At 41.2% G+C, this 26,116-nt stretch overlaps 2 protein-coding genes across 3 annotated transcripts; one reads left to right on the top strand and one right to left on the bottom strand.

The window, feature by feature from the left end:
• Positions 1-377: 377 nt before the first annotated feature.
• Positions 378-6,620, bottom strand: LOC117251066 (butyrophilin subfamily 1 member A1). Its single transcript, XM_033617034.2, has 5 exons — positions 6,442-6,620; positions 1,402-1,716; positions 993-1,280; positions 752-863; positions 378-546 (listed from the first exon to the last, which is right to left on the bottom strand). Exons 1-5 carry the CDS (start codon positions 6,482-6,484, stop codon positions 510-512), a joined length of 795 nt encoding a protein of 264 aa, XP_033472925.1. The 5' UTR covers positions 6,485-6,620; the 3' UTR covers positions 378-509.
• A 392-nt stretch (positions 6,621-7,012) lies between these two features.
• On the top strand, positions 7,013-25,115 carry appb (amyloid beta (A4) precursor protein b). 2 transcript variants are annotated; one of them, XM_033617269.2, is made up of 18 exons: positions 7,013-7,253; positions 10,270-10,437; positions 10,549-10,678; positions 10,793-10,905; positions 12,072-12,262; positions 12,352-12,584; positions 12,744-12,911; positions 15,323-15,456; positions 15,593-15,667; positions 17,101-17,259; positions 17,562-17,690; positions 17,789-17,888; positions 19,630-19,697; positions 20,181-20,319; positions 20,467-20,520; positions 21,966-22,057; positions 22,143-22,289; positions 22,393-25,115. In XM_033617269.2, exons 1-18 carry the CDS (start codon positions 7,194-7,196, stop codon positions 22,492-22,494), a joined length of 2,262 nt encoding a protein of 753 aa, XP_033473160.1. In that variant the 5' UTR covers positions 7,013-7,193; the 3' UTR covers positions 22,495-25,115. The 2 variants fall into 2 exon arrangements, with proteins under 2 accessions (XP_033473160.1, XP_033473161.1); XM_033617270.2 differs by lacking the exon at positions 12,744-12,911 and having other exon boundaries at positions 7,031-7,253.
• Positions 25,116-26,116: the final 1,001 nt, after the last annotated feature.

The raw sequence follows: 26,116 nt of genomic DNA, 5'->3' as shown, positions 1-26,116 counted from the left end.
TGTCTGTAAGGCCTCACCACAGTCTAGAGTCGGATCCATCCCTCGCTTCTCCACAGCTCCAAGCTCTCGTCCAAATATAGTCACTTCTTGCTCCAAAAAACCAAGATGGCGACAGCCAAAATGCCGAACTTGAGGCTTCAAAACAGCATTCCACAAACCAATGGGTGAAGTCATGATAGCTACGTCCATTTTTTATGGAGTCTATGGTCGACACCATGTGTATCTAATTATATTTAAATGTCTCACTTTGTCCTCAGATCGCAGAGGCTAATCTCATTACAGTGAGTTGTAAGGAAGTATAACAATAAAAACACCTCCCTGCAAACGTCCATAAAAGTTCACAAGGTTGGTACCTTCTTCCAAAATAAACACCACATTCCTTGAGCGGCATGAACACAGGATGTAACCTGCCTGTTGAGAGACTCTGTGCGGGCATGACACCACATTCGTGACTAACAGTTCAGTGGAACACACTCTCACATTGTCACACTGGAGTTTGTCATGGGTTCTTAGCAGCATAGGTCATCTCTTATCCTCGGCGTACTCCTTTTTCAAAGACAAAGACATGGAAAGATTAATTCCACTGGGAGACCCAGTAACAATGACACACTGACACAGACGAGCAAAAGTGTTGGTGGCTTGGTTAACAACTGCAGAAAGTGTTGCGCAAATCTGGTTTAACTGGTAAAACTGAAATAAAAAATCTTGAATAAAAATCTCTGGCATGATGACAAACACTTGCAAAACTTACCGTGAGGTGTTGGAACGATACCGCCACAAGAGCAGGGAAAGTCCAAGCACCAATGTAATGGGAATGATCGTTAAGTGCCGGTATCTACCTGAACCTTGCTGCGGGGAGGGTCCTGTGCAAGAAACACAAAAATATGATGACCTAACTCAATGATTTGATGTCAGATCCTAAACTTAACTTTTGTAATGCTTTACAATATGTTGTTTTTATGACTTTTGCTACAGCTAAAACAAATAGTTACCAGTTCTGCGCTCACTGATGATGTTGGTTGACACGCCTTTTGCCTTCACATCACATGTAGGCTTTGATGTCCAGTTGAGTTTAGTGCTGAGTGTGCTGTTGAAATAGTAGTAGCCTGTAGCATCCAGGTAGTATGTGTGGGTTATGTAAGTTGTGGTTGAATTAGTAAGAAGCTGTCTATCCAACCTCCACTGAATCTCAGACTCCCTGTAGCGTCCTTTCATGCAACAATGGAAAACCTTTCCACTTCCACTCGGGTTGTCGTCATTCTGACAGACATGGTAGTCCGCTGGTGAGAGAAGACTCAAGTTAAACTTATACAAAATTTCATTGCTTCTCTATTGGAAATTGTCACATGAAGGAATGAGTGATCAAACACTGTCGGTATACGTGATGAATGACTGACTCACCAGACACGCTTAGATTCACAAATGATCTCTGGTATGTTTCTTGAATGTAAAAACTGCACTTGTAAATCCCCTGGTCGTCTGCTGTGATGTTGTTCAGCAGAATGGAGCAGTTGTTGCTGTTGTCGGACAGAAATGTCTTGGCCCTGCCCTTGTATCTTTCGTTAAACATTGAATTCGTCTCATTGTGTCTGAACACCATCAGCATGATTGGTTTTTCCTTCTGCCACTGGAGCTTCTCATTCACATTTCTCTCTGAGCAGTTGCATTGCAGAAGGACACTGCCGTCTAAGCTGCCTTTAATAGTCTCATTGTCACCTGGAGAAAAGGTAAACTGGGATAAGTGCAGTTCTTGACCTCCCATAAAAATATTTTAAACACATATACAATGAAACATTTAATTCAAAAACGCCTGCCTTAAAAATGTGAGTACATGAATAATAAGTTCAAAAGTGGGCTTACGTGTTGTGAAAATATAAAATCAACTGAGTTAAGTTCACTAAAGAAGAGCCATTTTTGAGCTTGACATGAAGATGTTACAGCTGTCTCTGCTCCTGCTGGGGCCACTTTCACATCATGGTATGTAATTTTTCAGATGCAGGTGCATAGGAAATATCACTTGAGCCTTAAGAAAGAAGATCCCACACTGCTCTCTCCTCTCTCAGCATCACGATTTATGTATCATACTCGTGTTTTGGTCCATTTAGACCTTTGTGTGATGCTGAGCAGTGTGAACAGGGGACTGAAATATTTTAAATACTACCCTTCATCATGTTAGAATAGTTTTAATAGTTATCAGTTGAAACACAGACGCACATTTTCACATTTTCTTTAGAAGTGCATCTGTCAGACATCTGTCAGACATCTGCTAATTTGTGATCCCAGTGGTCGTAAGGAACTGAGTACACTTATTCATGTAGGCTACTGCACTTAGGTACAGTTTCAAGGTACTTGTACTTTACTTGAGTATTTCCATTTTATGCTACTTTATACTTCTACTCTACTACCATGTAGAGGAAACTGTTGTACTTTTTACCCCACAACTTATATTTAATACCAGTATTCACTAATTACTTTTCAAATCAAGATTTGACATTAAAAAATCTGATAGGATAATAGAATACAAAGCACCACAAAAGATTAATCCAGTTGTTCCCAAACTTTTTGTCTTGTGACGTCATTAAAATCACACTGAACTTAAGTCACTTTGCCTTGCTTCAGATGTTTATAAGCTGTTAACATCTCCTCCCCAGGAATTTTTTTCTCTGAACTTCTCACATGGTTGCATTTAAGTAACTGTTTGAGGTCCAAAGAGCTAAAATGATCACATATTTCACAAGCAAAAGCCAAGATTTAAGCAAAACCCAAACAATGAAAACAGACCGCTGTATCTGAGCTTCATTTCCACTTGTTTCCCCCCTCATTAATTATCTTAGAATCCTGACAGATTTATCTCGTGACCCTTCAAAGGTTGGAACAAAACTGGAGAGAAGTTAAAACTAGCTCCACCTCGAGCAGCTAAAATACTAATTACACACTGATGCATCAGTATTATCACTCTAATGATGTCATATGCAATAACATGTGAGTCAAGAATTAGTACTTTTACTTTTGATACTTTAAGTAGCTTGTATTTAGCTGATGATACATCTGTACTTGTACTTAAAAGGGATAGTTCACCCCAAAATCAAAAATACACATTTTTTCTCTTACCTGTACAACTATGATTGATTTTCACTTGAAACTAATAAAGCTTAGGTATTTTTAATCTAGGTTGTTTTGGTGTGAGTTGCTGAGCATTGAAGTATTAGCTGTAGAGATGTCCGCCTTCTCAAAACTCAACAGCAATGTCTCTTCCGAAATCATGACCTGGATTCTCAAGATAATCCACAGACCTTGTTGTGAGCAGTTTCACAGGAACTATTTTCTTCTTTCCTCCAAACTACACCTGCCAACTGTATCACGCTACAGAAGGAAGTGTCATGATTTCACGAAAGAGCTGTTGAGATCTTCAAATGTATTTTTTGGCACTTAAACCACCACAAGTCAAGTGCCATCTAGATCCATTATATTCAAGAGAAGGCAGACATCTCTACCGCCGATATCTCCAACACTCAGCAACTCACACCAAAACAATCTAGCTTGATAAATAGCACCACAGGTTGTAGGAAAAATATGTACCATTTGCATTTTCAAGTTGGCCATCACAGGTAGCAGCCCTGTCTTGGCAAGAGTGTCGTAAAAACGATTTGTAACGTGAAACTGCCTTATTCAGTGTTTTTGCTCTGCAGATAATTTGGCTCCTGGTAAAAACTTCCTGAACAATGAACACTGAGAGAATTCTAACCTCGACAAGTTTTAGCTGGTTGCAATCTGCAGTCCTCACCACATGATGCTACTAAATCCTCCTGAATCTTACATCTTCTTTCTTTTGGCTTTTTGTGCCTTTATTAGATAGGACAGACAGAGTGAAAGGGGAAGAGAGAGTTGATGACATACAGCAAAGGGCTTGGGGCGGAAATCAAACCTGTGGCTGCTGTGGCTAGGACACTACCTTTGTAGATGGGGTGCCTGCTCTGCCCACTGAGCTACTGAGCGCCCCTGCACACTGTTTCTTTAAATTAATGATAAAAGACTAGTTCAACTTCATTCCACTTAATTCTTAAAGCCTACTTCACTTTCTCTGTGTAACAAAAACAATCGTCATCTTTTACCACAATGACATTTGAATTAAGTATCCAGTCATGTCCAGTAACCAATGTCCTGCTTTCATTTCCCCCTTCTATAATTTTAATGCATTTGCTAGCATTTTTTATGTTTGCATTGTTATTACTAATCCAATTACTTCCTTCCACAGTAACACCTTCACTGCATTTATTAGCAAAGTCCCTTGTCCCCCCCATTGACCTCCCATAGCCTCTGTCTCCCCTTGCTGTGCCTGTGATAACTGAAGTGCCTCATAGTTACATATTAAAATCAATTTATAAACTGTACAAACTCCATCTGGCAAACAACTGTGCAGATTTTACTGATGGTGCTTAATTTGTGAACCCTGACCTTTTGGTTCTTTGTTGTTCAAACATGACTGCAAAGCCACTCCTAGTTAAAAATCAGAGACTCACTTTGTTTGTATTCCACCTCAAGTGTATGAAGAACGAAACCAGATGAAGCAAGCTGGTGATGTCTGAGATCATTTAGCCTAAACAATGTAAAAACGTTGACCTACATAGTGCTCCAGTCCTGCTGATATCTGACAAATAAAATAGTTTGTTCTAAACAAGAGGAGGAGACATGCTTTGGTGACATTAAACAAAATAATGGACTTTTTCACCGAAGCCCAAACCACAAAACTCTGACAAGTAAAGGGTGTTTAAGTGAATTTAAATAAACAATATAAATGTATTTGTTACTGTATGTATTAAATAAATGCCTTCAGTTATTATGGAGCTCTTAAAGAGGGAAGAGGGATCCCTCCTCAGTTGCTCTTCTTGAGGTTTCTACCATTTTTTCCCCCGTTAAAGGGTTTTTTTGGGGAGTTTTTCCTTATCCGCTGTGAGGGTCCTAAGGACAGAGGGATGTCGTATGCTGTAAAGCACTCTGAGGCAAATTGTGATTTGTGATATTGGGCTTTATAAATAAAATTGATTGATTAAACAATGCATTGTTTCAGTTTGTAAACGAGTCATAACAAAGAATTCAAAGAATTTACCTCATGACACATTTATACGTGTACAACAAAAACCAATCATTTGGATTTGATTTACAGCTCTGTAAAACTACTCAAGGGGTGTTGATGAAGTGAGAAAACTTTTACTACCAGCTCAGTCCAAAGATGTTAAAGACAGACACAAAACATGTAACATGAAGTTAAACATAAGAATCAAACAAACCAAAATCCAAGTAAAGTTTCATGATTAACCTTACTTGACCTTACTCCATGAATACGCCCTGACCTCTAAAAGTCCCTCTTGTTGTTTTAACCCTGTTTTTATACTGAATGCCTAAAGGACTTCCATTCACACAGTGTTGAAGGAAGTGTTCAGATTGTTTATTTAAGTAAAAGCACTAATATAACACTGTGAAAATACTCCACTACAAGTAAAGGCCCTGCATTCAACACCTTACTGAAGTAAAAGTAATTTTGTGTTAGTATTTTACTGTTATATATGGTGTTTGTGGATTAATGTTACTGCTGCATTACTGTGAATGTCCCACTTTACTGCTGTAGATATTTAAGGTTGTACTAATTTTAACTCCTTTACATACTGTTGCATCTTATTCTATAAGACCACCATATGTTTTTAGCGTGGCTAGCATGTTTTCAGCTTTGTCATGATGCATTTTCCATCTGATCCAAGAGGGATTTTCAAGAGTTTATTTAGCTCCAGATGTAGGAGGATTTTCTCAACACATTAAGGAACACTTCATCCTTCAGTTTATCACAGACTCTTAAAATCAGAGTAAGTAAGAGAGAGAAAAAGTGCCATATTTACCTCTGTAATGTAGTGGAGTGGAAGTATGAAGTAGCATAAAGTGCTCTAAAGTACACATACCTTGAGTTTGTACTTTGCACTTTTCCAACACTACATTTATGTGGCACTAGTGGCAAAACTCTATTGATCTTAGGTATTACCAGAGCAGCTGCTGGTTCTGTAACCATTATTACTACCGGAAATATTGAGTGTTAAATCAGTGTTACATTATTAGACCTACTTATATTTCTGAACCCCTGCAGCCACACAGTACTTTTTAACTCTTAGGTGGGATTTCATAAATGCTGAAATCTTACAAGGGGAACTGGGTCACAAATTTGTGATGTGTTTGTTAGGCAATCCATAAATGGGAATTGAAACACAAAGTGCATGTCAATCATGCGTCAGTAATAACCAGTATTGCAGTACAGTCTATAGTAGGCTACTTGGGCAATATACCCTGCTGTTAATAATGACACACTAATAGACTCATTTGATTATTCTGCACCATAGCATTTAAAATACATTGCCAGAGGCATTACTGTCGAGTTTGAGTGATGTGAAGGCATACCTGAGACAATGATCACCATTAACACTCCCAGGAAGGTCCTCATGTTGCACCCCGCGTGTGAAAAAAGACTCGTGTGTCGAGGAATGTGCTGCTAACTTGGTCCAACAATGTCTAGAAGTATGGTTACTCTAATCCGCCCTGCGTTGTGTTAATGTCTTGGTCACATTTCCAAGATCCCTCAAGTACAGGTGGTTGAAATCCCGACCTGTGATCATGTCAGCGATCCACACACGTCCGTCTTCAGACTGAGTGAAACCAAGTGAAAGTTCAGGAGCCTCTGGTATGAGTTTCCGGATCATCGTCATAAACATATAATAGGAAATTAGTGTCTGCAGAGTGATTGAGTAATCCGCCTCCCACTCGGGCCGATGGAAACCATATTGATCCAAGGAATCAGAAGGCCCTGTGTGAATATTATCATAGCACAACGTGGCTGGCTTATAATAAAACACTATTTGATTCATAGTGGCTTGATTTATTAGGATTTTCTACTGTTATAAAATTAATGGAAAGCGTACAGTTGCACGCGCGCGCGCGCACACGCATACCCACTCCCTCGCCCCCACCCACCCCCCACATATCCAGCCTCACGCCGTCACCGTCGGGAGCTAAACAGGGAGGGATCACCGGGATCGGGATCGGAACACTTCAGCCGCCGCTGCTGCTGTTGACACAAACAACCACCGGCTTTATTTTATTTCTAACGGAATAATCGTGACCATAACGGGGGTGCTGGATACTGGGAGGACGGCATGGGAGAGCTCACGGCGTTTCTGCTGTTACTGGTGGCGACCTTGACGCTTTCATCCGAGGTGAGCACAACGGAGAAATCTCAGGCTGTGGGAGTCGGTTGAGTCGTTCCCTTGGCTCCGTTCATCCGCGGGCCTGTAGCCACAGCGGCCACCAAACCCACCACGGTGCCAACCACCGTGTTTAATCCCTTATACTAACAGTTAAACTGAAATGTAATGTAACGTCTGTAACTGCGTATTTTATAACGTTCCGTTGATGACATGGAGGCTGTGTAACCGATAACAACTGTGCTGCTACCAAAGATAACATTATTACAGCGCTTGACCGAGGCCCACCCTTCATTTTATCCAGTATATTAGTTTTCCCTGACAGTCAGAAACCTTTTATTATACGTGTCCATTGATGTGACAGGTTTTTACTGTGACACAGATTTACTGCGTAGAATTAGCAAGCCAAATTATGTCAGCAATGTTACCAAGGCCTACCGTTAGATGTCAGTGATTGACAGGTCGGCCCTGCCATGTTGGACATGTTTTGGTTAGTCTTGGGTTGTTTTTTTAAACGTTATTCTTTTACTGTATAATAAAAATACTTTTAGTTTACGGCTGTTATCTTTTGTATTGCTAGCTAGCTTCGTTAGGTCACCAAACTAGCGCAGTGGATAAGGTGTAGGCAGCTAACGCTAGCTTATTTTTCCATTATATTACACGCTAACGGCTAACATAACGTCGTATGCAATCAGTTTACCATGTTTAAAGTCTTAATTGTTTCAAATAAACCCGTCGATACCCCAGATATACCTAACAAACACAACACATTCAACCGTGATGTGACTATTACATGTTACACCCTGTGGTACCGACGTTGTTTCTTTATTTAGTAATGCTAATGTCCAGTGTTATTTGTTGCTGCTGCGTCGACCTGGCCCATTTGGTCCAGTCCAGCAGCGTTGCAGCTGCAGGGTGGTGATATTGCTGAGGAGAATGGAAAAAGGATGCAGCCTTTTTGAGTTTGACACAAGCAAGATGGCGCCTGCAGCTTGCTGCTGTTGCTGTGCAGGACCACAGAGAAATACCCAGCTCAGGACCAGCTGGAAATATGATGAACAGGGCCTACATTGCATAATGCAGATCATTATATGCATGCAGCTGTTTTCTCATTACCATGCTGCATCTGGGGCTGCATGTTACTCAGGGAAATTTTTGTACTATAATGCAGACACAAGATAATAACACACCCTCTGTAGGTTTCCCACCTGAACCAACCCCCTGTGCTGCAGTGAAACATGTCTCTACAGCAGAATTATGCAGGGCACACTATTTGATGTAGCATTCAACAAATATCACTGTATTGCCAAAGCTGTGACTGCCCTAAGATAGTAAAGCTATACTATTTGGGTGGGACATCATGTAGGCCTATGCAAATAAATTTTATCATGCTCACTTGTATTTTTGTTTGCTATGGTGTCACAATCCTGTTCCCAGTTTCTTGTCTTTTTGTTGTACTGTTTTACGATTGCCATTTTCCTTGGGTCTTATGACCTGTCTGGTGAGATTCACTCAAGCCAGTCTGGTTAATCTAGTCAAATCCACCCATTGTGTTGCTATGTATTGCATTTTTTGTGCTGCATGTTCTTAAGGCTGCAGGCTGAGTCATGATTAAAAGAGTCACACATGCCCCGCAGCAGCAATACCTAGATGTGATAACCTTTTGTCATAGCTTGCTGCCACACTCCCTAACCGTCATGCAGGAGTGTTTTTCAGCTTTTTCTTTGATGTAAGACTGGGTTGGACTGGTTGTCTCAGTAGCTAGTAAGCACAAGTGCAATTTACTGGTAGCACATGACTTGATATCACTGTGCCTTGTGGCTTAAATGTGTTTACAAGGGATTTGATTTGAAGGGCATTAGCCAGGGGCATGTGGTGAACAACTGCACATGGACTGGTATGTTCAGGCTTTTGTTATTTGAAGCACAGGTTTGCAGGTGTTAGGACTCTCGTCCCACCAATCACACATTCTACATATTAACACTGTTTTGTTTTATATACTGTAGACTGTAACATAGATTCATATAGCATTCCCTGTGTTCAAGTGGGTGCTGGTTCCTACAGTTTGTATTTCCTATTTTAACTACTTTGGTTCAAACAGAATGAGCAAGACTGAGGTGCGATATGATGCAAGGCGCTCAAAAAAAAGAAGGAATTTACATGACTAAATAAATGATGGAAAGAATTATGCAGTGGGCTGGTAAGGTGAGAAGAGAGTCATTTCTGTAGAAACGAACAATGGGCTATCCCATCCTGAATCACAGGAGGATAATGTTATGCACATCTTGACAGGCAAACATAGCATCAAGCCTGAGTTAGTCATTTAAAGATTGGCAGCAGATGGCCTGTTGGCTCACGTATTATCAGCGTGCAGCACCAGTCTCCTCTGATGTCTGCCAGAAAAATACAAGGCACAGAAGGGGAAACACGGAGACTTCCTCCAATTGTTTCCCCAAACACAAAGGAAGAAAAACAGCGCAGAAAGCTATGTCCTATTGGACAGCGCAAGACCTAAAACTGGCTCAGCTGAAAGACGAGATTGACAGCTGGATATTCATAGCCTGTAAGTTAATAAGTTTATCTACTTTATCTTTGATGTGATAGCATATGGTCTTCTCCACACTCGTATTGCACTTTCTTTAGATATAAGAAATTAATAAAACCTCATAAGACAGGCTAACAAAGGACACGTGCTGCCCCGTGGCCGTAATGCTTAGCTCTCCGGCTTATGGGCTCAAAGGGATGAAACAGAGTATCATGCCTTGCTTAGGCTTAAACCAGTAGTAAATTCCTTTATTTATTTATATAATACCTTAAATGTGCAGCGATGTTATTGAGTAATTTATCTTTATGATTCAGTAATCCCAGAACTGTATACAGAGACGGATGAGCAGGATTGAAGTAGAATAAACTGAGAGTGGCTAAATACGCATAAGATACATCAGTATATTTACGGGTAAGCTCTACTTAAGCTAGTGTCATACTGTCAATCTTAATTGTTGTTGTCTCTTTCCCCTTTTCTGTCCAGGTGCCTGCTGATGACTCTGTGGGTTTGCTAACTGAGCCCCAGGTGGCCATGTTCTGCGGGAAGCTCAACATGCACATCAATGTGCAGAGTGGCAAATGGGAGTCGGATCCCTCTGGGACCAAGAGCTGCATCGGCACCAAAGAGGGCATCCTGCAGTACTGCCAAGAGGTATTTAAACAGAGTGAGACTGCCATGCAGTGAAAGAGAAACTAACTACAGCAAGTAGACTCGAAGACACAACTAATGTAGTAAGAAAGAAAATCTTTCACTTTTCTCCAGGTGTACCCAGAGTTGCAGATCACAAATGTTGTGGAGGCTAACCAGCCTGTCAGCATCCAGAACTGGTGCAAGAAAGGCCGCAAGCAGTGCCGCAGTCACACTCACATTGTGGTGCCATACCGCTGCCTCGGTAACCAGTTTTTAATGATACAGGTGTATGTTACTGAGTGTGTCTGTGTGTGTGTATGTTTTTGAATTGAAATACTAACTGCATGAAATAAGCAAAGGCATGTTTATGTTGCAGTTGGGGAGTTTGTGAGCGACGCCCTGCTTGTTCCCGACAAGTGTAAGTTCCTGCATCAGGAGCGTATGGATCAGTGTGAGAGTCACCTGCACTGGCACACTGTAGCCAAAGAGGTGAGACAATAACACAGCATTCAGTGTCACTGTCTGCACATCATGTTCAGTGTTGGGCTCATAACTCAATAAAATAAATAAAATAACACTCATTATTACTTTTATTTCTTACTCCCTACCAACATTAATTCATAACTTTTCTGTCACTTCCACAAAATTAAAAATTCGCCTGTGACCAGTATCTTTCCAAGGATCTGTCTAGAGATGGAGAGGTAATCGTGGAGACAGGCAATATTTCATCACTACATATCCAGCCACAAGCTTCATTAGTTCTTTGGAACTTAGAGCCTGCAGCTGTTCACAATTAAAATCCAGTTTTGGTTGTTTCGCCAGAGTTGGGCGACAGCCGTCCTCCACTGCGGAGGAGGGCTCACTTTTGGTGGGGCGTACTTCCACAAGCTTCATGTTGTAGTGCTATTGTAGCAATGTTAGATGTTTCAAGAGGTGTGACGTCATGTTTTTCGCAATGGAAAGAGTGATGTTCTTGCCATCTTTCCTCCCAACAAAATCACGTAATAGGAGTATTTCCAGCTGCTGAATATAAGCGTTTCGTTTTTCTGAGCTAGCTTGCTGCTTTGTGAAGTGCACGTGCAGCGCAGCTATTGTGAAAATAAATCTAGGGATGACGTTGATTGTCAGATTTCAAATCAGCAGGGGAGACAATACGAGTATGAGTTTTTGTTGCACCACTCGTTACTGGAAAATGTACTGTAACACGTTCCTGCCCAACACTGCTCATACTGTATGTAATGCTCCTGCTGTCATTATATCTGCTAGTGGTCTTTTCTTTCTTTTCTATCTGGTCTTCTGTTGGCTCCTTCTGAATGACTAAGCACTCCTTAATTTTGTCCTCCCTCGATTCCGTCATCAGCCATCTCCGCCACTTTGCTCCGATTATTATTCCATTTATCGTCACTCTTTTTTGAGTGTTCATTCATGTTCAGTCACCCACGAAGATAATCGACTGTCAAACATTGATTCTTCTTCAGTAATCTGTGCATCAGAGCTGAATAATGAGTGTGTGGCTCTGCTGCTTATCTCTACTCACCAAGGTTTACCACAATAAGCTCTCAAATTCTCATGAAATGATTGAATATTGTGTGGTTCCATTTTGGTTATGTATAGAGTTTTAGGAAGTGATGATTAATGCCTGTCATTACATTTAGTCTTGTGGAGACCGCTCCATGAATCTCCATGACTACGGGATGCTGTTGCCATGTGGTATCGACCGTTTCCGTGGTGTGGAGTTTGTGTGTTGTCCGGCAGAGGCGGAGCGAGAGTCAGACAGCGCTGAACTAGAAGGGGAGGAGTCAGATGTCTGGTGGGGCGGAGCCGAGACTGAATACTCTGATAACAGGTATTATCACACATTCATACAGTCTCATGGACACACACACACACACACACTTGTTGAAACATAAACTGAACCAGCCGCTTTCCCTGCAGCATGTCACGCCCAGCAGAGACAGTGCCAGCCACTGCAGAGGACGATGAAGACGAGAATGAAGAGGCGGAGACTTTTGAAAGGGATGAGAACGGAGACGTCGACGAAGATGAGGAGGAGGATGAGGAAGACGACGACGTGACCGATGAACGGGATAGCGATGAGCGCAATGCTAACATCGCCATGACAACCACAACCACCACCACCACTGAGTCAGTCGAGGAAGTGGTTCGAGGTGAGAAATCAAGCGGATACACACCGTTTGTTCATGTGTATTCATTTAGCAGTTGTTTTTCATCGTGTGTTGTTTTGTTGATTACATAACAAGCTCTCATTTTGCATTCATTTTATTTTGATTCTTAATTTGCGTTTGCCTGTGTGTACATTATCTCAGCCGTTTGTTGGGCTCGTGCCGAGTCAGGCCCGTGTCACGCCATGCTGGAGCGTTGGTACTTCGTGCCTGAGAAGGGCCGCTGTGCTCCCTTCTTGTTTGGGGGCTGTGGGGGCAACAGGAATAACTTTGACTCGGAGGAGTACTGCCTAGCTGTCTGCGGCAGCTCGCGTAAGTCCCAGGACTGGAGCCGCCGAAACCCAGAGGGGGCCGCATCATGAGCCTGATTCCTGTCCTCAGGCTGCTGCAGATTGTCTGTGTGTCATCCACTTTCTCTTTCTCTCCCTGTCCTGAGTGTCTGTTGGCTCTTAACCACTTGGACCGCTGACAAGTGGATTTGCTTGCTTGTCTTCTAGTTTTGTGTTGAGTATTAAAGGATTATATTCTCAAGATAGAAGATATAAACTTTTGATTGGAAAAGAAAAGGCCATGAAATCACCCACTGGTATAACTCCCTGGTATAACAGATTTTTGTTTGCGTACCTTTCAAACAAAACTAAGACAGTGTTTTTCAATTTGTGGTAAAGATGAAGCAAACTGATAAATGATAAGGCTGATGATTTTCTATATTTGTCTTACCGTCAGGAAGTCCAATGGAGAGACCAAAACCAACAATGCATCATTTGAAATACATTTGAAAATGTAATTCCCTAAAACGTCAAGTTACTGGAGTAAATATAGCATCCGTTGGGGACAATTTTTGAGCCACAGATTAAAGCACATTTGGTTCTCTGGTTCTGTAGTTAGTGTTTACAGCTACCAGTACAATGAATATGGGATTTACTTAGAAAGTAAGCCACAGTGCCTGTGAAACATCAGTTGGTGCAACAGTGTGGCTCACTGATGTGTTTTTAATGGGTTTTGGACAACAATGGAGGCCCATGCCACAGAGGAATTCACTGTACCAGGCTTCAACTACACAGGCACTATTTGTTAGTCGAATCAGTTTATTGATGGTTTCTGATCTCTTTATTGGACTAATTGAAAGTAAGATAAATATAGAATATCACCAGCTGTTTTCTTAAAGCTGTAGTTTCTAACTTTTATAAAAAATAATGTTTCATATTTGCTGAACTGTCACTTTATTCACACAGCAATAACGGAGACAGATAATTACCTTGTAGTGCTTCTCATGACAATACCGCATGTGAATGAAAACAACCAATCAGAGTTGAGAAGACAGCACTGATTAAGATTCTGTTACTTCATTGCCAATTTCTCCCCTCAGATGTTTTCAGAAGCATAATTTAGTTTGTGGTTCAGCTGTAAAATGGGAATGTTTGCTTCAGCTGGTGGGAGGTGCTTCGTACTTTGGTTGAATGTCTCCAACATGGCAGCCAGGTCACAAACTTCTTTATTTTACAGCTGTGCACAGTGAACTAAAATATGTTTCTGAAAACATTTAGGCTATGCAGTAACAAAATCTTGATTCATATTTGATCAGTGCTGCCTAGTTTGACAGTTTGGCCAAAGTTTACCAGCAGTGATTGACAATAATTGGCACTGCGTCAGAGATTCTTTGGCTCTGATTGGCTGTATTCGGTATGCCGCGGTAGATTCTAGCAAATGCCATCAAAAGCAGGAGGAAGAGGAGGAGGGATGTAATTTTTTTTTCACAGACTTTCTGTCTCGTACGTCTTTCAGAATGTAGTGACAGTTTCAGCATGTGACACATAGTTATTTTCCCTAAAAGTTACCAAATGTAGCTTTGAAGAAGCTTTGAGAGCAGCCATTTTACATCAGTAAAGTCAGTTCTTTGATTGATGCTTGAACACTGTAGTGAAAGGAAAATGAAAAGAAAGGCAAGCTGATGTGTCCCTACTGGAAAGCAGCCATGACACTCTAGTAGTCATTTACTTCGACATCATTTAATTACTCATTTCATCATTTTCTAACCAATAACACTAACTGATACTTCTTACAGCATGTGGACGAGGCAGCGTGAATACTGAACCTTGAATGTCTGCGTGTGCCTGCATGCATTACTCTACACACGTGTGTTTGCATGCTTTGCAGATGCAAGGTCTTGTGTCTGCTGCTGCAGCTCCGTAGTAGCCTGACCTGACAGCTGTGGGTCTCTTAACGGTGTCATAAACATGTCTGTTGTGTTGATATCCATAGTGTGTGTCTATGTGTGTGAATGGGGGAGGGTGTTGCTTAAGGTTAATGGGTTCATTTGCTGTTTCCACCCATACTCCTCAGTAGTGCAGCGTCTGCCCTGATCCTGACTCGGCACTTTTCATCTTATCTCCAGGCTCCCACATTAAATAGAGATGTAGACACAACACTTGTACTGGGAAACTACTCATCCTTTGTCCCTCGATAAACTGTGTGTCTTTTACACTGTTACTTGTATGTGTGTTAAAACATTCTGTATGTACCTAACATAGTGAATATTTTTAACATACTTAAATTTCAGTTATAATTGTTGAAACCTTTTGTTATGTTGCCTTTATGGAGTGCATTGTGTTTCAGATGCACTGGGATCTGTGTTTCTTCTGCATCTTCTTTACTTGTTGTCTTAATATCATCTAAATGTTCCCCCCTGCCCTGTATTTGATTCCTGCCTCCTTGTTCTTCAGTGCCCACCATGGCCCCCAGCCCTCCAGACGCCGTGGATCGGTACCTCGAATCTCCTGGGGACGACAACGAACACTCTGACTTCCAGAAGGCCAAGGAAAGCCTGGAGGCCAAACACCGTGAGAAGATGTCCCAGGTATGCTTGTGTGTCACATTTCTGTCTGGAGTATTTCCCTGTCAAGGCGTCTAAATGTCTGATCTGTTGAGACAAAGCCTGAGTTTGTCAGTCTGTGATGCTTTTGTCCGTGATGTGACACCCTCTTTGTGTCCAGGTGATGAGAGAGTGGGAGGAGGCTGAGAGGCAGGCCAAGAACCTTCCTCGCGCTGACAAGAAGGCTGTCATCCAGGTAGGACGCACGTCATAGTTTCTTTTGTGTTTCTGTGTTTTTAACCTATCAGTTATAAATTTCAGAGGTGTTTGTTATGAAAATATTTTTGTTCCCTTATCTTGGCCAAAATGAATGAAAAGTCAGCTGGGTTGATGAGTCAGGTGGCAGAGGATGAAGATTCTGACAAGTTTATTTATTACTTTATTTCAGTGTGAATCAGGACCATTGTAAGGAAAAAAAGAAGTAAATACAGAGCTGGGGAAGAGGGGTAATATTCTGAGAAAACACTGAACGAAGCTGACTTATTATCTTCAGTTTTTTGGATGCATAAAGCTGCTGAATGCACACTGTGTACATACACTTTAGCAGAATAGTTTAACTGGCCTTTTCCTGTTAACCTCATAATGTCGACTTTCATTTTGGAAGTATTATTTGAAGTATTTTTGAATGATAAATCTTGATTGGACATTTGAACAGCGGTCATTTAAAGCCTCTACGTTTGTTGGGATTTCCTGTTTACTGGGGCTGTCGGTGGTGTGATGAGGTTGATTCAACCTTACAAAGTAAAGTGATGTGGTTCCTTGACTTACAAAAGAACTTTTTTCATAAAATGTCTGACTTTAATCTCCTTGCAAATTTACCACTTTGTAATTTCATAATATTAATTTTTTCCATGTAAATTCTGAGTTTTTTCTAGCAGTTTCATCCCACTCTCCCACCTCTGTATTTTATTTAATTTTTTTCTTAAAATGGCTCTAATATGTCATCGTACATAAACAACAAGTGGCATGTTGAGCTACAGAGTCTTTTGCCAATTTATTGCTCTGCTGGCTGCCATGACTCACTCATTGTGAATTTTATCAATTTATTACATTTTTGATTGATTGGATAATGTATTTAATGTGTCAGCAAAGATATTTTAACATTTTACAGGACAAGAAAAGAGTGATTTCAAAATTAAAAAACTGAAAAGTGTGCCTTTCTGCCATATATTTGACTTAAATTGAATGATGAACACAGGGACACGGGGTTACAACATGAAAAAGTGTTTTTTTTGTTTCACAGTTTATAAATCTATTTTTAACTTGATGATTTCTAAAACAAGGTTATAATCTACAAAACAAACTGCCTTTTAATTCCTGAACACTTTTGTAAAGTAAAACATTTCAAGAAGCTCATAGAACAACACGTGAAGCTTCAGAAAGGAATAATTAAACTTGTTTAAAAGCAAGACAAAAATAACCCGTGACATTTTTGTATCAAGTACCAAAATTATTTAGTATTGTGATCCTTTCCTCCACCATCCTTCATGGTAAATGTGTATTTCCTAACACTTTTCTTTGTGTCCAAGGTGGAGGACCTTTATAAACACAAAAACTGAACCATAACTTTTGTTATGTATAATCAGATATAGTATTAATGGGTTGTTGTAAAATGTACTGTATTTGTAGCACTTCCAGGAGAAAGTTGAGGCTCTGGAGCGGGAGGCAGCAGGAGAGAGGCAGCAGCTAGTGGAGACCCACATGGCCCGGGTGGAAGCTCTGCTCAACAGCCGCCGTCGCCTGGCTCTGGAAAATTACCTCAGCTCCCTACAGGCCAACCCTCCACGGGTACACATATACACACACACCGTATACACACACACACACCTCTGGACTTTTCAACAAAAGCAGAGCTGTTACATGAAGTCATAGGTGTGTTCACAGTCAAAGGACCCATTTAATAGGAGAATTAAGAGACAAGTAACAATAGCTGCCTCAGTACATTTAACCTATGTGTCAAATAATTCTGCAGTCGTACCTGGCAGGAAATATAATGAAGTGTAACTGTATTAAAAACAGCAGATATGTTTTGACAAGGCATGCATAAGTGTAATAATATCAGTAACACCTTACATTACTGCCTCCACCAGGCCCGTCAGGTGCTGAGCCTGCTGAAGAAGTACGTCCGTGCTGAGCAGAAGGACAGGCAGCACACGCTGAAACATTACGAGCATGTCCGCACGGTCGATCCCAAGAAGGCTGCACAGATCCGACCTCAGGTACTCACACACATCAAGTCAAAAATCCCTTTATCCTAAACTTGTAATGTGATTTCCAAATTAATCTGGAACTTCTTCACTTTCTTCTGACCTTTTAGGTTTTGACCCACCTACGTGTGATTGATGAGAGGATGAATCAGTCTGTTGGCCTGCTCTACAAAGTGCCCAGTGTGGCGAATGAGATCCAAAACCAAGTCTGTAAGTGTCAGCTTTTATTTTTCTTACTGACTTTGAATGACTTCTCTTTACAGTCAGGGTCTGAGGATTAATTATTTTGTATCTAAATGCTATGAAACATTTCACTATCATAAAAAAACTTTTTGTTAAATCATGTCTGCCCACAAGAGAACCGTCTCCCAAAGACAAAATGCACTTTGTTGCCTTTCTTGCCTTTTCTGACCTTTTATTGACCAAACGACAATTAAGTGATTAGTTGGGAGAATAATCAGCAGATTAAGCGATGATGAAAATAATGGTTGGTAGCAGGTTGGTGCGCTAAGAGAATTGACTTGCAGAGAAATTAAATCTGTAGTTAGTAACTTTAAGAATAATCCTTTTTTTTGTTTTACTTAATTGTCAATATATCCTGACTGTAGTGCACAAGACTGATAATTTGTGAAAAAAATCATGCCCCTCTGCCTCCTTATAATACACTGCTGTCAGTCATATCAGTGAGCTTGTGAATTGTGGTTGAACTGTCAAACTATGCATCGCTGATCAAATATGAATCAAGATTGTTACTGTATTGCTTTTATATGCTGTTTAGCTGTAAAATGAGAAAGTTTGTGGTTGCCATGTTGAAAACTCTCAAGCCAAAATGAAGCACTCTCCACCAGCCAGAGCAATGATCATTGGTTGTTTTTGGAAAGACAGAGCAGATCCTTGCAAATGCAAGAAAATGAGCACTAGAAGGAGGAGGGACACTGAATATAGGAACACTTTCAGCAAATTCGGCAAAAAGATTTTTATAAAAGTTACCAACTGCAGCTTTAAACATGTCTTTTGTATCTGTTATGTTGTTATGTGTTTACTTTAAAGAGAGATGAGCTCACATTGGAACAGTGGCCTCAGCAGGATTATATTTTATCTGCTTGCCCACTTGTAGGGCGCCTTTAACACGCACTTCCCACGCCTGGACATGTACAGTTTACTCAGTGAGTGAGCAAGACATTAACATAAATGTTACTGACACAACACCACTATAAAACTCTGATTGGCCTATCACATGCATTTCAAAGACGAGCCAATAGACCTGATAACAACAGCCAGCAAGAAAACAGAATAGAACCACCTATTTGAAGTTCATCTGCGTCTCCCTGTTGCATCAAACTCCTGCAGAACAGCCTTTGCATCAATTCCAATATCATGATGATCCCGTGCTGTTCAGCTATTCATGGCTCTGCATACTTGTCGCTGCTGAGGCTTTTTTGCTTTCTTATTTCAAAAGCCTATAAAATGCACAGTTTTTTTGTTTGCTCATTTCTAACTACTTGTGTTTGTTAACAAACAAGATAAGTAACACAATATTGCTAGCATCACAACTGAGCGGCAGAAATGTTTATCTGACCTCTGGCCGTGACATATACACCAATCATCAGCATCCAAATGTATTTACATCATAGTGAGTGGACACAGCTAAAAAATGCATCTACTGCTGCCAGCACCACTGTACTGGAATAACATTTAATTAAACAACCTTAAATATTACCACCAGACTTAATTTAAGTAGCCCCACAGCCTCTCCTAGTGCTGAGTGAGGATTAAAACCGGTTAAACAGCATGTCTGAGGTCCAGTGATGGATAATATGCTGATAAGCAGCAGCTCTCCTGTTAGTCTCTCTTTAGTAATCAGGACACTGGAGGCACTGTTTCTCCCTCCCATCTATCACCATGCTGTGTCTCCCTCTCTCACACTCTCTGTCTTCATTTTCTTCCACAGCTGTTATAATGCAGAGAGTTCAGTCGGAGCTGTCTCAGCAAGTCTCTTCCCTGCAGAGCGATGGGCGGGTGAGTCGAGTTGCACCCACTCACATATGTAGGGAGTCTGTTCTGTGAAAGCCGCACTGTCTCACTTATATGAATAGAACCACCCTGCAGACACACACTAAGTGGCCAAAGGAAAGGCAGAGAATACAATTATTGTTCAGTGTTTTTTAAAATGTCTCCGCTGATCATAGGAAGTGACGACTGTAATCAAGTACAGTGAATGAACAGAAGCGGAGAAATCAATCATCCATCTGAAAGTACATGATCTCCCAGGACGATACTGTGCCTGAAGGGCAAAAAGATTTAGACTGTCAGATCACAGGCGTAGTTTCAGCTTTGTGTATTGGGAAAATAATGACTTCAGCGAGTTGAAGTCCTGTGGGTGATGTCAGGCGTTTCTGCCTTTTAGCAGGTAATCATCAGGATGAAATGACACTTTCAAAGGAAGCCTCCCTTAGGGGTCCCACATCGATCCGTCCCAATTAATGTTCCTTTGTGTTGCAGGTGGATGGCAGAGTGAGTTACGGTAATGATGCGCTGATGCCTGACCAGGCCTACAGCTCTGCTCCTATGGACCCCGGCCTGGACGGACTGGGCTTCATCCACCCTGAGAGCTTCAACCAGCCCAACACAGAGAACCATGGTAAAGATACTTGTTTAAATACCATAAAGTGTGAAACTCAGCAGGAGCTCACTGAAATTAGTCACTGATCAGATAATCCATGCAAATTTGATTTTGCAATTTTGCATTTGATCCCTTTTCAAAAATGGTCTTAATTTTTTCCTGCAGTGGAACCTGTTGATGCTCGTCCAATTCCAGATAGAGGACTCCCGACACGACCTGGTGAGTGTATTTGTGTGTATTACTGAGTCACGCATAGCTGAGAGGAAGTACTGAACACATGGCAATTAATCAATATTACATTTGATCGTATCTACATATAACTGTCTAATGACATAGTCCTCATACAGTATAACAAGTTAACATTTACCATAGTGATAGCATGAGATCTTGAAGGTATACTGTGCAGGATTTTCTTAACATATTGACTCTTTGAAAAGTAATCCCTCCCAATCGCTGCCCTACCTGTATTTTCTTATGATTTTGCTGTATTCAAGATGTTTCTGGACTCAGTGAGGAAGTGAGGTTGGGGCTTTATAAAAAGGTAGTGACTAGGTGCCAGACCGAAAGCAGCACGCAACCAAGAGGAAGCTCCAGTACAGAAAAATCGTGCCAGCAAGGTGAAACGCAAAACTGACAAAGCTGGGGAAGACTTTACTTTCACAAGAGATTCTGTTTACAAACATCCATCCATCCATCCATCCATTTTCATCTGCTTATCTGGGGCCGGGTTGCGGGGGCAGCAGACCAAGCAAAGCACCCCAGACGTCCCTCTACCCAGCAATGCTTTCCAGCTCCTCCTGGGGGGCCCCAAGGTGTTCTCAGGCCAGACGAGATATGTAGTCCAGTGTTTTCTGGGTCTGCCCCGGGGCCTCCTACCAGTGGGACGTGCCTGGAACACCTCTAACGGGAGGCGCCCAGGAGGCATCCTGATCAGATGCTCGAACTACCTCAGCTGACCCCTTTTGACGCAAAGGAGCAGCGTCTCTACTGCAAGCTCCCTTTGGATGCCCAAGCTCCTTACCCTGTCTATAAGGCTGAGCCCAGCCACCCCACAGAGGAAACTTATTTTGGCTGCTTGTATCCGCGATCTCATTCTTTCGACCACTACCCAAAGCTCATGACCATAGGTGAAGGTTGGGACCATGACAGTCTGGCACAGCACCTACATCACTGCAGCGGCTGTACCAAACCGTTTACAAACAGTAGCCACCAATTCCTGCATAGTATACCTTTTAAGATTCTTTCTGTAAACAAACAAAAGTTGTTTGAATTCACTAAAACGCATAGCATTTTTCTTTGTGCTCTAATTGGCTAAATACAGTTCCTTCCTCATAAAAATCTATGTATGTAGGTATGTTTTTTATTGTAAAAAAAAACAACAACCCTCAAATCATGCATTGTTTTCATCACGTTTGTTTGCAAGCAGTCTTCCTCACAGACTTTGCTGCGCCTCTTTGCACTTTACCGCCAGCAACAGCTGATCAGCACAACAGCTTGAATCAATGAAGAGAGTATATCACTTCACTGCTGACGCAAATAAAACTGGGAAGCGACTGTGTAATATCACATTGTACAAATACTTTCCTACTTTATGTAGGATAAACAACTGCAATGACATAACTAAATGTCTTTTTATTACACACTTTGTCTGTATTTCATTTCAGTATCTGCTCTGAAACCAGAGGAGATGCCAGAAGTGCGGATGGAGACTGAAGAGAGGCAAAGTGCTGGTTATGAAGTTTACCATCAAAAACTGGTATGAAAACACATGCCCCTTACCTTTGTCCTGCAGTGGAGTCTGGGCTCTGAACACATCAACAGTTTTTTTTTTTAATCGGCAGGTGTTTTTCGCTGAGGATGTGGGGTCGAATAAAGGTGCTATCATTGGACTCATGGTTGGAGGGGTTGTCATAGCAACTGTCATTGTCATTACTTTGGTGATGCTGAGGAAGAAACAGTACACTTCCATTCATCACGGTGTAATTGAGGTAAGTAAAGTGTTGAGGGGTCATGTTTCCCAGTGTTATCATGTGTTTTTTAAAGTTACATAAAAGACTTGTTTCACTAACCTGCTTTATCTGTGCTCTGTAGGTGGATGCAGCAGTCACACCAGAGGAGCGTCATCTGGCCAAGATGCAGCAGAACGGTTATGAAAATCCCACCTACAAATTCTTCGAGCAGATGCAGAACTAAAAGAACTGCTCATCAACATTTCCTCCCCTCACACTTTCACTCGTCAGGTCTGTTCCATTCTGGTTCCTTGCCCTCAGCCCCTACACCTTCAGGTTCTCACCTTGTTAAAGGCAAAGGTGTGAAGACTGCTACAGAGGCTCATTTTTATGTTGTTGGAAAGTTAGGAGCAGATAAGTGAAGCCTTTGTACCAGTTCATGTCTCAGTCAGGGGTTTGGGCCAAAGGAAAACAACATGGAACAAAGCCTGCCTAATCCCTGATCCCTTGATTGTAAAGAGCTTACATCCACCTGCAATTTATCGGACAAGGGTATCCTTTTTCACCTGCACTTTGTCCAGTCACAACAAAAACTCTATTCAGCCTGTTTATACCTGGTGTTATCATGCGTCTTGGGTGATCTGATCACAAGTGGATGGCTTTGAGTCTGTCTGTAAACACAAGGCATTAGAGTGCATCTTCACATGGGTCTCTAGTGACCACTGCAAAATAAACTGGTGAATCATTTCCGTTTGCAAAGACCAGCTGCTTAGTTGTTTTTAACCGTGAGGAGGTTTGTCTTGCTGTAAACTCTGCTGTGTTAGCTTGTGCTAACCGGGCAGATGTTGAACTGACTGTTCTTTGGGAGCAAAGTTGCTTCGGAGACGGTAGTTCAGATCTGTGCCTGCGCAACTGCACAGACAGAAGGTTTTTATTATCCGGTTGGGTAGCAGATAAGCAAGGACGTTAGTGTGGCCCAGGACACAATAGCATTCACACTGCTGAAACAATGTGGCCACATTTGGCCCAGACCAGCTCCAAATGTGGTCTGAGCGTTTGGATCTCCAGACGCATTGAGGACACATTTGGTTCACTCACACATGTACTTAGAGCTGTCCACTTGTGATCTGATCACCCAGGACACCTTAATACCAGGTGTAAACAGGGTCATAGAGTTCCTACTGAAAAACCCTGCTGATGATTTATGTGACGTCTCGCAGCTGAGACGATGTAAATCTAAGCAGTTTAATTCCCAATCACTCGTTCATCGCTCCAACTGTTCCGTTTTCCTCAAACTGCTCCACCCTCCACACCCCCACCCCCCACTCTCAGATGACAGCTGTGCTGTGTTTGATGACATAACAGCTCTTAGAGCTGGCAATGGGAGGAGGGGCTCTAAAAGCGCCTCTCCGCACGATTAAAGCCCAACTGTTTCAGGTTTGTTTTTCAAAAAAGGAAAAAAAAAAAAAATGCAGAAAAATTCTACATAATCAAAATATGTAAAAGTTGAAAAATATTGAATGTTTTGTTTTCTGATTTTTTTTATGTGTAATATATTAAGACAGAGATTAGCTGTAAGTAAATGTAGTGCATGGCAATATTGATGACAGATACAGTATACTGTATGTTGAGGTCCTCGGGAGCGGTCCTCTCTTACTAGATATTTTAGCAGGATTGTACATTTCTAGTGTCTTCTTTGTGACCTTGTGATATGAAGAAGAAAAAGAGTATTCAGAACCCGGTCTGCTTTGTCGTCACACAGACTTGCTTCAACTGAATCTTGGCTCGTTAACGATCATCTCCATGCTTCACTGTTGTGTTAGCTGCATGGGCAAAATGCTCTATATGTAATATATGAAGTGTAATAGTATCCGAAAGGAAGACGATTTTGTTACTGTTTGCGTTCTATGCACTCTGTCATTTTTGAAGTCTGATTATTATCACCAAATATTATTATTGCTGTTAAGTCCCTGATGCCAATTCACACTGTCACTGCACATCTGGGTTTTTGTTAGAATAAGGAAGTCAAAGGTTTTCTGAAAGTGTATCATTCCAGATTTATCATTCCACTCTTTCTCTTGATTGTAAATATTTGGAAGATGGAGATCTGGCTCTCAATGGCCCGGTTTCATTATCAAGCTCCACCTCTCCGTCTCTTGCTTGTGTGTTCTTCAGTCTTTCTTTCCAACCCCGTTTGTCCTGTTTATCCTCTCTTTCCGGCTGCGTCAGCAATATTGTACAACGCAGCACTTTTGAGTATTTGCTAAAGAGATGGGACTCGTTAGGCCTACAAACGTTTTCTCCTCTTCACACACATTCCTTCACCAAATCTCACATTCTATTTTTCTACATTTTCTGTGTATACATGTACAGTGCTTCTGTTCGTCCTGTGGTGGATATTTCTTTGTCTGCGTTATCTGTTGTCAAGTCCTCACAAACAGGTGAAGAGTTAACAACACTAGGAGGATGACCACAACTCACATCAGCATGGAGACACGTTTCCCTCTCCCATTACTATTAAGTTATTAATGCCACCTTCAGTCAACATGAATGTGACATGCATTGTGTGCTTTTATACCATAGAAATACAACACATATCACCTCTCTACATATGATATCCACACATGTACAGACACACTAACTGAAGCTCTTAATCAGGTGAATGTTTAAAATTTGTATCGATGCTCACCCTGGGTGTCTTTGGAGGCTCGTGTTTTAAAAAAAGAAAAAAAAAAGTATGCTTTTTGTTTCTCTCATTGATTCAGTGACCTTCCTCTGTGTGTAGTTAAATGAACCATTTGCTTAGAGTAAGAAAAGGCTTTCTACACTCACTATACCATGAATAAAATTTTGAATGTACATACATTTCTGGCTGTTTGTCATTTTGGATCTTTTGATGATGATTCATGCAGGATTTTAAACTATGCAGGGTTGTTGGTTTCTGTTTATAAACACGCTCACCAGCAAAACTGAAAGCTGTGGGGGAAACATGCCCACAAATTTCCCCGAGTACAGAAAATGAGAAATTACAGGCAGAGGGCAGAGTCTCTGCAGAAAACTACTCTTCCACATATTTCTAGTTGGTCATAGTGATAACTGAGAGGGATTACAGGGTTCCACACATTGTCACCAAAGAATTTTCAAAACTTTTCCATTATACTTTACTCGATTTCTGCGACTTAATCTAATTTATTGATTAGGCCTAAATAGTCATACAGCCACACATTACTAAACACACTTCCTGGGTATTTGCAAGCTGCAAATATGGCCGCCAACTTGCAACATGCCAACAAACCAGGGGTCTCATTTATAGAACGATGTGTAGGATCCATACTAAAAATGTACACATGGACAAGAGCCAAAAAAACTACAATCAGACTTCCACCTCACCATCTGCATTGCCAGTTTCCTATCTCCAAAATGTTGGTAAGTATGGGTCAAAATTTCACCCATCAAGTCTGTTTTTATAGACCCCAACTTTTGCGTAGGAAGTAGTGCATGCCTCTTTCAGGACTTGTTTTGTGCATATGCAATGTCTATAAGAGACCCCAGACCAGAAAATACAAGTACCCTGCAAAATGTTTTTTTGAGGGGTGAGAAAACCAAGGATCCCTAATGCAATTTCACCTGTATTTGGATTATAATTTTGTTTTATGAGTTCCTCTGCATTTATTTCTTGTTAAATGTGTTTTATGGACATGTCTAATAATTGTTTCGCAATTGTTTTGAAAAGAAGGTTGTGCTTCAACAATTCCAAAAAGTATGAAAAGGTAAAGTGTCCCAAATTTCTGAGAAAAGGACAACAAAATACCCACATTTCATTTGTTAAACTGGCTCACATCACAATAAAGCTACACTTACATGTT

Source organism: Epinephelus lanceolatus, chromosome 14, assembly GCF_041903045.1.
Source record: "Epinephelus lanceolatus isolate andai-2023 chromosome 14, ASM4190304v1, whole genome shotgun sequence".
Lineage (NCBI taxonomy): Eukaryota > Metazoa > Chordata > Actinopteri > Perciformes > Serranidae > Epinephelus > Epinephelus lanceolatus.
The sequence above is the reverse complement of the archived record's forward strand: the minus strand, read 5'-3'. Positions and strand labels throughout refer to the sequence as shown.

Excerpts from the sequence above, each read along its gene's own strand:
- LOC117251066 (XM_033617034.2), bottom strand. The coding sequence starts at position 6,484 with ATGAGGACCTTCCTGGGAGTGTTAATGGTGATCATTGTCTCAG. Across the intron at positions 1,281-1,401 it reads TGTGAATCTAAGCGTGTCTG|CGGACTACCATGTCTGTCAG; the intron begins GTGAGTCAGTCA and ends TTCTCTCACCAG. Across the intron at positions 547-751 it reads TATCGTTCCAACACCTCACG|GAGTACGCCGAGGATAAGAG; the intron begins GTAAGTTTTGCA and ends TCTTTGAAAAAG.
- appb (XM_033617269.2), top strand. The coding sequence starts at position 7,194 with ATGGGAGAGCTCACGGCGTTTCTGCTGTTACTGGTGGCGACCTTGACG. Across the intron at positions 17,889-19,629 it reads TGAGATCCAAAACCAAGTCT|CTGTTATAATGCAGAGAGTT; the intron begins GTAAGTGTCAGC and ends TTTCTTCCACAG. Across the intron at positions 22,290-22,392 it reads TTCATCACGGTGTAATTGAG|GTGGATGCAGCAGTCACACC; the intron begins GTAAGTAAAGTG and ends TGTGCTCTGTAG.